Source organism: Salvelinus sp. IW2-2015, linkage group LG36 (genome assembly GCF_002910315.2).
Source record: "Salvelinus sp. IW2-2015 linkage group LG36, ASM291031v2, whole genome shotgun sequence".
Classification (NCBI taxonomy): domain Eukaryota; kingdom Metazoa; phylum Chordata; class Actinopteri; order Salmoniformes; family Salmonidae; genus Salvelinus; species Salvelinus sp. IW2-2015.
This window is the reverse complement of record NC_036875.1, coordinates 12,229,425-12,240,952: the sequence shown is the minus strand read 5'-3', so window position 1 is coordinate 12,240,952 and position 11,528 is coordinate 12,229,425. Positions and strand designations below refer to the sequence as shown.

The following is an 11,528-nucleotide window of genomic DNA, read 5'->3' as shown; positions in this document are numbered from 1 at the left end:
ATATTTGCAAATAAATTCATTAAAAATCCTACAATGTGGATTTTCTGGATTTTTTTTCTCATTTTGTCTGTCCATAGTTGAAGTTTGTACCTATGATGAAAATTACAGGCCTCTCTCATCTTTTTTAAGTGGGAGAACTTGCACAATTGGTGGCTGACTAAATACTTTTTTGCCCCACTGTATGTACTGTATGTATGTGTGTATGGATGTATGTAAGTGTGTGTGTGTGTGTATGCATGTGAATCTCTGTAGCTACAGCAAAGGTTTAAGTAATTATGTGTGTGGTAGGGTGTTATAGTGATGTTATACTGTTGCTGTACTCTAAAGGTGCGTTTGCAGATGAGGACATTGTCCACGTGGAGGGCAACGTGGACCCAGTGAGGGACATTGAGATCATCCATGAGGAGCTGAGACTGAAGGATGAGGAGATGATCGGGCCCATTATGGAGAAGCTGGAAAAGGTGGCCGTGAGGGGAAGCGACAAGAAACTCAAACCTGAATATGTGAGTCAGTGTCTCAGCATGTCCACGGCATCCCCCACACAGCACGCAAAACATAAAAAATAACCCTCCCACACACTGCCAATGGGAAAAATGTATTTTTCTGTTCCCCCCATTGGGTCTCCCTCTGCCCCATTTTTCTTTCTTTTTCTGAGATTGAAAGTGATCGGGGGTCAGGGTATTCTGCTGTAGAAATCATTAATAGAGATTTACGTATTCAGCTGCTAACCCTGGGTCACAGTGCTGGGCTAATGAAAGTGTTTTCACAAGTCTCTTTTCATCTGAAGTAGTACTCAAATCACAGCACAGCTCTCGCTCTGCGCTCTCGCACCCACAGCAGTCTCTGGAAATTGGGTGAGGCCATACAAGGGGTGACCCACAATCCCACATCTAGATATGAATACAATAAATGTTTGGAATGTGCTTTGACAGAACATTCTTCGGTTTTCCGCAGTGAGAAACCGAATAGACTGTAAGATTAGAGGGCATCCAAATACACTGTATATCATATTGAAAYGCATGTGGAGCCAAAACGACATAATCATATTGACTTAAAAGGAAGCTCTGCAGTATTTACTGCTATAGTTCCGCTTCTGTTTTGATTGCGTGCTCTGCTCTGTCCCTCCACCGCTAGTGAAGCAGAATGCAGGCAGTGATGCTGCCTGTGTCATGTACTCTCAGTGTGCAGGGCAGAGTGAGTATGACCCCTTTGCAGAATGGGTGAGTAAGCGAGGTAATCTGGTCTTTCAGAGGGAGCGGTGTGCCCAATTTCAGAACCCCGGCACATGAGGGTCTGACCGCTCATTACACTAACGAGCGGGGCCATTTCACCTGCTGCAGGGGCCCTGGCCGGTCGGTCCCCCTCAGAGTAATCCCCCTTAGCAGCCCGGCAGACGGGCAAGCCATTCAGGCCAGGCAGGTGGCCGCTGACGCACGTAATTGCTGACAATTTTAGGCAATGAATAAAAATGATCTGCATTACTTGTCAAAGGTTGTGTGTGCCTTTCCAAGCAAAATCTATAGAAGGTGCCTTTAGAAGTGAGAGTGCGGTCCTTATCAACGGCTCTGGCGAGCTTTACAGGGGATATAATGCATTTCTTACAGGCCCGAATTTGGTATTTGACACATTCAACTGAGTTTGATTTTGGGGAAAGAAAAGGAGTGTTACTGAGATTATCCTTCATTCTTGTATTTATGTCCAGGTTTAGGGTTCGGTATGTAGGCAGTACCCTCTGCCACTATATACCATGACTCTCCTTAATTTACTGCAGTGGGCTAAGTCAGGGTCACACAGAGTGTTTCTTGGTAGTCTTAAACAAATCTACTTTCAAACAAAAGTATATACCTCACACATGGTTATGGGCTTAATAACAAGAAGACACCTGTACCATGTCAGATATAGAGTTGCATCCCAATATTAMATTTTATATACATCACAGAAGATATTTGTAAAAAACTTTAGAAATAGAATGTTTATTAGAATGTTTATTAATTACAAAACAGGACGCATGAGGCCAATAGAATGCGATTTGGTCATTTGACTGCAGGAAATGGGTACTAATGTAAATAAATAAATGGTTTAGCATCACGTCCTTTWATAGTGCCAGGAGTACCATAAAATAACCAGGTAAATAGCATGTAACTATATGAACTTAAACAGTAATTACATCCTGAGATTTGGCACTTACTGAGTAATTATCGAGAAGTTAGAATTAAGCACTAATTTCCGTAGCTGCCGCATGTTTTCCCAGAGCTCCTCAATCAGTCCTCTCTCTTTCGAAAATACTCCTGAATTCTGAATTAACACATTTTTAAATAGAGATATTTTTTACATTTCTGTAGTGTAACATATCATACACATTTCTCAACAAAAAAAAAATATATATATATTATGTTACTCAATATTCTATAGCTAGCAAGATGCATTGGATATTGATAGTACTGAGACAAACATGGGGTGTTTTGTAACTGGACCTGATTATTCCTGTTACAAAATAGACACGATATCTGGTGGTAGTTCAAGAGTGATTGAAACCATGTCATMTGCCTTTTTCTGAGAATACTCGGCCAATTGAACCATGCATGTATTTTTTCAGCACGAATTCAACTGACTGATTGTGGGCTCACGAGAAAATACGTCTTTATATAGTAAAACACTATAGGCATTATGTCGCAACATAGCAAGCTATTCAAACTCATATTACAATAGTTTTGTCATGGTCACTTAAATCCATTTGAGATCACGATGTAYATTGAACAAGGAGAATGTTTCACTGCTTTTTTTTCAGCTGAATCCCAGAATTCCCTGCCCTTAACAAACAATAATAGTCAGCAGCTAAGACCCCCAGCAGTGTTTCCTGGTGGCAGGCGTATGTGTTTGACCCCTGTGGGATCTATTTGCCTTTTATTAACACCTGCCTGTTAGAGGAGTGCTGCACGGAGGCCCAGAGCTGATGAGGGAAACCTGGAGCGGGTTCAGCCTGTGTCACTGGCCGTTTGCTGTTTCCATTTCACACATGATTAATCTCTCTGTGAAGGCTTAGGCTGGCGCGGGCGGAGTGTGCGGTGCTCTTCCTGCTCTCTCTCCTGCTGGCCGCACTCTGGCTGCCTGACTAAAAGGCCTTTAGAATTCCTGCGGAGAGAGATGTGCAGAGAGTGAATGCAGCTGGCTGGGGTTCAGTGTGTGGAGCTTTTTCTGCCATTGTGTAATTGAGGCTCTGACAGGCGCTTTTCCTCTGTTCTTTCAAAGGGGAGTGTGATTGTGAAGTGCTGCTAGGGTTTGGGGAGGAAAGAGGAGGTAGGGGGAGGGTTGCAGGGGTGGAGGAGTTTTTATATGAAGGGGGAGGTTAAGTTAAGACAGGAACAAAAAGAATGTGTTCCGCTAATTTCTGTGGGGCCAGATCAACAATAATAGGCTCAATTTCTTTATTACAAATTTTATAACTGCCTCCCTCCCATGTTCCCACCCATTCCCACTCGCAGATCCTGTCACGGCCCAGTCTTGCCCGTGGTCTCAACCCACTACTGCTTCAGTAATGAATGTGGCAAACATTGCTGGAAAAGCCTAATATTTTCTCCAGTAGGAGCAGTGTGTAATTAGTACCTGACTAGTGCAAATTCAATGTGACTGCTCACTGCAGAGAGCCTAGGGGATTGAACATCATACGCATATCTCTAACGAACTTGCTTGACCTTTTCTCTCTCTCTCTTTTTTTCTCTCTTTTTTTCCCCCTCCTCGTACTTTTATTATTGGATGGTCTTCATTGAATACAAGTGTATCGAATAGGTGTGACAAGCAGGTGAACATAGTGAGAGTAGGGGGTGGGGGGGGGTCTTGTGCGTGCCACCCATGTCAAAGCCTCCCCTGTTTCAATATGAGCATGCATTGTTCATTTGGGCATCAGGATACCGTGCATTTAGGAAATAATTACCCTGTACCCTGCTGGGTTTATATTATTGTTCATCTCCTTTAATGGCTCCTCGTTCATTCTCTTTGAATCCCGAACAGGACGTAATGCTCAAAATCAAGAACTGGGTAGCGGATGAAAGGAAACATGTCCGCTACTGTCGCGATTGGACTAAGAAAGAGGTAAGGCTTTGATGTCACACTCAAATGTATTAATGCCATTTATCAGGCTCATCTTTTCATGTCAGAYTTCTGCTTTTGAGCAAAACGCTTTAATATGCAAATCCCTTAATGTGCATGCTGTCTTTTTGGGGGGTATTTCTGTATTGCTTTGTCCGGCCTGATATTGATCTAAACGCTTTATAGATGCTCCCTGCAGAGTCCAGACCAGATTCTAATTTGATTTGGCTTCACTTTTTTACTCCACGTCCTCCTCAAAGGCTACTTTGGAAAAGTTTGGGTCCTCAGTCTTCCCCCCCCCCCCCCCCCCCCCCTCTCTCTCTCTGTCACAGATCGAAGTGTTGAACAAATACTGTTTTTACATCCCAAGCCAATGATTTACCTCATTAACCTCTCAGAGAAAGACTACATCAGAAGAAAGAACAAATGGTAAGTAAGTGCTCAGAATAGGGTGGAACCCCACTGACTTGACAACCATGACAACCTTCCCTTTAAATGTGTATTTACTTACACCATGGACAACCATGGCCCTTCCCCTTTACAAATGTGTATGTACTACACCATGGACAACATGGACCTCCTTTTACAAATGTGTTTTACTAATTACACCATGGACAACCATGGACCTTCCCCTTTTACAAATGTGTATTTACTTACACCATGGACAACCATGGACCTTCCCTTTACAATGTATTTACTTAACCAGGACAACCATCTTCCCCTTACAAATTTATTTACTTACACATGGAACCATGGACCTTCCCCTTTTACAAACATGTATTTACTTACACCATGGACAACCATGACCTCCCCTTTTACAAACATGTATTATTACACCATGGACAACATGGACCTTCCCCTTTACAAACATGATTTACTTACACCATGGACAACCATGACCTTCCCTTTACAAACATGGATTTACCTACACCATGGACAACCTGAACCTTCCCTTTTACAATGTAGTATTTACTTACACCATGGACAACCATGGACCTTCCCCTTTTACAAATGTGTATTTACTTACACCATGGACAACCATTCCCCTTTTACAAACATGTATTTACTTACACCATGGACAACCATGAACTTTCCCCTTTTACAAATGTGTATTTACTTACACCATGGACAACCATAGACCTTCCCCTTTTACAAATGTGTATTTACTTACACCATGGACAACCATAGACCTTCCCCCTTTACGAATGTGTCTTTACTTATTAAATGTTGACTCCCTTACCTCTCTCAGCCAGAACCATGAAATTATAGTTCATATTATCTGTTTATTTTATACCAAAACTTCCATTGTTAATTTCCAATATTCGCTAACAATTTGTTTTAGAACGCAGAGGGGGGCTCTGACAGGTAACTGGAGATAGATAGTTATGAGCTGTGATGCAGTGATAAAAAAATAGGTGTGTTAACACTGATCACCGATCGCAGTGAGTAAAATAACGCTTCCTATACTTTCAACGCATTTTTTACCACAAAAGGTGGATAAACAAAATAAAAAGGCCCGTAAACGGCCATTACGTGCATTTACACTCCAATACACCACTGGTTACAAGTGATGTTAGATAGGCCTACTGTACAGTACTCAAAGTAGTCCTGTTGTGAAGCTTCCTCATTCTCCACATGCTAAAGTGATCCCTCTGTCACTGTGGAGTAAGTTTGTCTACTACTACAGTACCCACGCTGCTCTACTGGCTCCACACAATAAGATAGTGACTCTGTGACAGGACATGTTTGGGGGGTGGTACTCAGCCCCCTCTGACACTCCAGTCACAGCCAGCCCTGCAAAACCAAAGCAGCCCCCAAACTCTGCACTTCATTAAGTACTCTAAAACCATATGGTTTCCATTTTCTATCAGAAAATGCTCTTTTCCATGTGATATCAAAGAGGGGAAAGGCTTCAAATGACAACAAAAAAATAAACATTCATAGACTCGAAACCCAAAAAGTAATTAACGTCGTATGAAGAGAGCCAATAAATCATAAGCAGGGTTCTCTTTAAATAGTGTGACGTCTACAATTGTTTTTCTCAAAATGTTTGGTTTTGTCTGAAGAGTTCACTGTTTACAGATGTTGTTTGCTCTTCATCGAAAAATGTCTTACTGGGTTGACTCTCTATGTCCAAATACGTATTTTACATGGAATTCAAGTGAGACATCTGCAACCCCAAAATTTGTGAGGCTATATCACCTACTGCAATGTATTTACTTCCTATTGAACAGGTCAGAAGGTTGTATATGTAATCAGGGGTATGGTACTATTTGACTTGTCATCTTAAGCCCGGCCTGACTTATCTCTGTCCCATAAACTCTAAGATGCGACCTTATTCTATATGAAATGGTGTCAGAGTGTTTCCAAATGTATTTGTTCAGGTCTGGTAAACAGTGGCTCGATGTCCCATTCATTCACCTGAGTTACATGGGCCAAACTGTATAGCTGTGGGCTGTGGCAGAAGGCTAGTGCAGCCAGAGTGGTGATAAGAGAGGACTTTTCCACATGACCACCTTTGGGAGAGTGGAGTTGTGATCTGGCGACATAGAGAGCAGGGATAACAAAGTGGACAACATCCATTACAGGTGAAAGGGATACTTGTCTTATCTACGTTACAGACACATACTGTCAATAACCAGTAACTTGTGGATTGGTATCACACTTTTTCAATTGCCCTCTAGGATTTGGTGTCAAACAGTTTGCCTCTGCGTCTGTTTTTCTCTGTTTTGCTTGGCAGCTGCGTTCGATTAGGAGGGAAGTTGTTTACCTGATGACTGTTGGTTCAAATGTTCCTGACACGAAAGAAGGTCTGTCTGTCTGATAGCGGGAGGAGGGAACGTTGCGTCAGAAACGCATAAATCAGATGATTCATGACGTGCGGAACATCAGTCATGGGCAGGAAGTCTTTTTTCATGTTACCTGTGTTTTTTTTAACTGTGAGAAAGGCAATAAATCTCGGGAGTTTTCAAATGGGCAAGCGGTAGTGCGGCGGTGTCCTGAGGGCTGAGCGTGAAACAATGCAGACATCAAAGTGTTTATGTTTGACAAGTGATGAGTCACTTCCCTTGTCCAGAGTGGAGCCTACACCTGTATGGAGATGATTACAGGTAGATTCGGCTGCCCTTAAATGTACACTAAATGCTGCTCTCAGCCCTAATAGCAGGCAGTCTGCTGTGGAGACGCCAGACTGCCATTTGGCTGTCGCCAGACTCCTGTGTTTTTCCCCAGAACAGTTGAGATGATTATACGGTTAAGGACTATTCAAAGCAAACAGCAAGACAAATTGCAATCGCAGCTTTTAATGTGAGCAGACAAGAAAGAGGAACACAGCATAAGGCAAATAGACTAGTGTTGAGTTTTTTGTTCAGGACACTGAGGCCATTTGGCAAGCGTACAGCACTTTTCATATTTTCAATGTTTGTTAATCACATATTCACTTTCAGGCTCTCTTCAGTTGGTTGTATGTTTCCATTATTTTGCCACAAACATACTTTTTAACGGCACACTTTCCATTTGAACGTCTTGTTTGATCACAATGGTCAGTCAGCGTGGCGAACGCAAAAGGCCTTGTGAGTGACAGACCTAGGCCTGCTGTTGTAATTGTGTGTGCTTACATCAGAGAATAGTTCCATGTTATATAACGTAGGGAAATAGCTCTACCAGACGATACTGATGTCCAGAAGAAAAAAAACGTCAATTTGCTCGACCACAATTACCCTATTTGGAGTGCAGGGTTGTGTAACCACTACATACCAACCTGACCCCATTTTAACAAGAATAAACAGTATTAGCTTTAGCATGAAGCCATCATTAATGGTGGGATCATAGAGGGACGAGAGGCTCCTTTCATCCTCAGGTTCTCTGCTGGAGACGGTATATCATTTACTGTAAAGGGAGGGCACGTGGGTATAATTCCATACAGTGCAGTGCGTGTGTATGAGAATGTGTACATGTGCATGTTTGAAGTCTGTTGCCGAGGCGACTCCATGCTCATTTGGATGTTGGCGTAATTGCGGTGTGGAGATCAAAGGCCGGCTGGCCGAGTGATGTTCCAGAGGAGCCTTTACCATGCGGCCCTCTCCTCTGTGGAGCGGGGGCTGCCTGCTGCTCGCGCCGCTCCCCTCTCCCCTCCAGCCATGCGCTGCCTCCTGCACATCCCCGCTCGTAAAAAATGATTAAGGCCGCATTTGTCATGTGTTTATGACTGAGAGGCATTGCGTGATAGGGAATGGCATCTACAAGAGTCTACCGAGAGGCTTTCTCCTCTTTCTTCGGCGTCAATAGGCTGCCCGGAACACTTTTGTCTGTACCACATAGTTTGTGTGTTAGAGAGGGTCATTACTCCTCCAATGATAATGTGGTGGTTTGTCTGCTGTTTGTGTGTTAGAGAGGGTCATTACTTCTTGGTTGATAATGTGGTAGTTTGTCAGCTGTTTGTGTGTTTTCACTTGTCAAAGCACAAGCTGGTAATTTAAAGTTCCTGGTCTTTAATATTTCCTTTAGGGTTGATATTATTCGATATTTAATCCAATGTCCTTAGCAAGAAAAACAACTGCTGTCACATTTAGAGAGACAGCCTGTTTTGCTGAAGGGTGTGCTTTAAAGTAAATTGGACCTCTTAAGTAGGTGTTTCGACCTTTAAGAACTGGAACAGGTGACCTCTCTGAGAGTACCGTGAGTGGGGAGAGGAATGGCCAGGCACTGAGGCTCCTCACAGGGGGCTTTTACATACAAGAGGTGAGTGAGTGAGTGAGTGTGTGCGTGCGTGCGTGCGTGCGTGCGTGCGTGCGTGCGTGCGTGCGTGCGTGCGTGCGTGCGTGTGTGTGTGTGCGCGCGCGTGCGTGCCTGTCGTATATGTCGTATATGTATTGCTATCTGTCTGCATATGTCCTGTGTCTCCAGACATGTCACTTTGTTTTTACTGAGTGTCTGTGCATTTCTCTCCTGGTATGGAAAGGAAACCAGCAGGTATGTTTGCTCAGTGAACTACCCCAGCTGGCCTGTAGGTGGTGCTTTGACAATTAAAGTAAAGGTACCCCTGCAGGGAGTCTTAGCAGGGTGGCGGTCTAGCCACGTTTAGTTTTAAGATCTCACTGTCTGAGAGGATGTGCTTAATTTGTCCCTCAGTTTCTACAACCTACTCATCCATGTTTTGTTGAGGTCTTCTATTCATTAAGATTCCAGGATTTACTTTATTTGTAGTTTTGTTTTGTTGCAGAGTAATGATAACTGTATATTTTCTTTAATGTCAGATGATTTGTTAGTGAACTGTCAAGCGAGCATGTCTTGTTCCCCATTACATTTTGAGGCCACCTAGACAAACTGACTGAGGGAAAGTACCGTTGTGATCTTTTCAGAATCGTTACATGAAAGCGGTGGCAGCAGCCCACTTCTGCTACTCCAAACCATAATTCCCATAAACAGAATTGAAAGTTAGTAAGTGCAACACCACTGGCTCCATCCAAATTTTTAGGAACTGCTGTCTAGGCCACGGTTTGCCTTTCAAAGCGATGTGGGAGATATATGATCAGTGGGTCCCCTTTCATTCTGTGCACAGCCGTCCACTTCTCTCCCCTCTCCCCTCTTCCCTCTTCCCTCTCCCCTTGTGTACTGTGGGATCCTGAAAACACTTTCCCATGGTAGGAAAGACGTTCCCTGCTGCCCACACTAACTCCTAATGGAAGCCTTCAGTTAGGCTTTGTAATGAGTGTGAACGACTGGAGAGGCTATGAGAGGAGTAAAACATAACCAGATGGTGTGTCATAAAATCCTGCAGGATCAGTTCACTTGGCTTTGTTTTTGACCGTCCCTGGTCTGTTTCTCCTTCAACGTCAGCAAAACCAAGGAGCTGATCTTGTACTACAGGAAAGGGGAGGGGGGGGGGGGGCAGCACGGCCCATATGACATCGATGGGGCTGCAGTGGAGAGGGTAAAAAGCCTAAAGTTCCTCGGCTTGTTTTATCACAGGACCTGACACGAACCAATCACGCCAACGACACCGCCTCTTCACTTGGCCACGGAATAAATTTGTCACGGGCCCTCAGATCCTCAAGAAGTTCTAGAGCTGCACCACCAAGAGCGTCTTGAACGGCTGCATCACCGCCTGGTACGGAAACTGCACCGCCCTCAACCCAGGCCGTCAGACTGCTGAACAGCTCACGCTAGATGTCTCCCTGTACAGACCTGCACTTTAGAGACTATTTGCACCGATTAGAGACCATCTGCACTTTAGAGACTATTTGCAATCTCCAAACATCCAACCCTTACACACAAACAAAACAACACACACACACACACACACACACACACACACACACACAACACACACACACACACACACACACACACACACACACACACACCACACACCACACACACACACACACCACACAAAACAACACACACACAAGCACTCCCATGCACACACATACACACACACACATACAGTCAACGCTGCTGTCCTATTATATACTATTCATTCAAATGCATGACCAAGACACCACCCACTTTGTGCTCCCCTCACGAGGCACAGGAGGCTCCTGAGGGGAGGACGGCTCATAATAATGCCTAGAACTAAGTGAATGGAATGGTATCAAACACCTGGAAACCATGTGTTTGATGTTTTTGATACTGTTCCATTCATTCCGTTTCAGCCATTACTATGGGCCGGTCCTCCCCAATTCCAGCCGCCTGTGGCGCCATGTCATATTGTCTTTATTATTGATTATTGTACTGCAACACAAGCATTTAGCTGCACTTTTTTAAACCTGCTGGAAACTGTGTACGTGACGAATACAATTTGATTTGAACACGTCACACACTGTGTCACACTGTTGTTCACCATGTTGGACAAGTACAAGACATTGGGTAGCCTGGCTGTCTTTGTTGTGGTCTGGTGGGGTCTGGTGGGGCTTGGTGAGGCAGACAGAGACAGCTCTGTTCTGTTGTTGTTATCACTAATGAGATCCTGAAGGTGAGTGTCACAGCCTTCCGTCCTGGCCGTAGGAACAAAGCAGACACTCGTTTGTTCTCCGTTGACCTCACAAGACAGCGACTAGTTCCTCAAAACATCCCTCTTGTGTGATAAAGATGGGGACAATGCCAACTGTGTATGTACTTGACCAGAGAGATCGGTTCAGGTTAGATCTTGACCAGAGAGATCGGTTCAGGTTAGATCTTGACCAGAGAGATCGGTTCAGGTTAGATCTTGACCAGAAAGATCAGTTCAGGTTAGATCTTGATCAGAGAGATCAGTTCAGGTTAGATATTGATCAGAGGTCCCATTTAGCTGATTAAAGCTTTCTTACCTCTTGCGCTTGACACTCTCAAAGGGCACATAATGATTGATCCATTGCTACTTTTTGTCATACTTTTTGTTTTACATTTGCAGTGACAACACTGTGTTACTAGATCAACTGCAGTGACAACACTGTGTTACT

The 11,528-nt window shown here is 43.9% G+C and overlaps 1 protein-coding gene across 1 annotated transcript in view; it reads left to right on the top strand.

The window, feature by feature from the left end:
• Window positions 1–11,528, top strand: part of LOC111959968 (obg-like ATPase 1) — a 57,221-nt gene that overhangs the window by 22,998 nt on the left and 22,695 nt on the right. Inside the window, 4 exon segments of the mRNA XM_070437526.1 lie at window positions 328–503; window positions 4,009–4,089; window positions 4,419–4,437; window positions 4,440–4,523. Coding sequence (XP_070293627.1) covers window positions 328–503; window positions 4,009–4,089; window positions 4,419–4,437; window positions 4,440–4,523 — 360 coding nt within the window.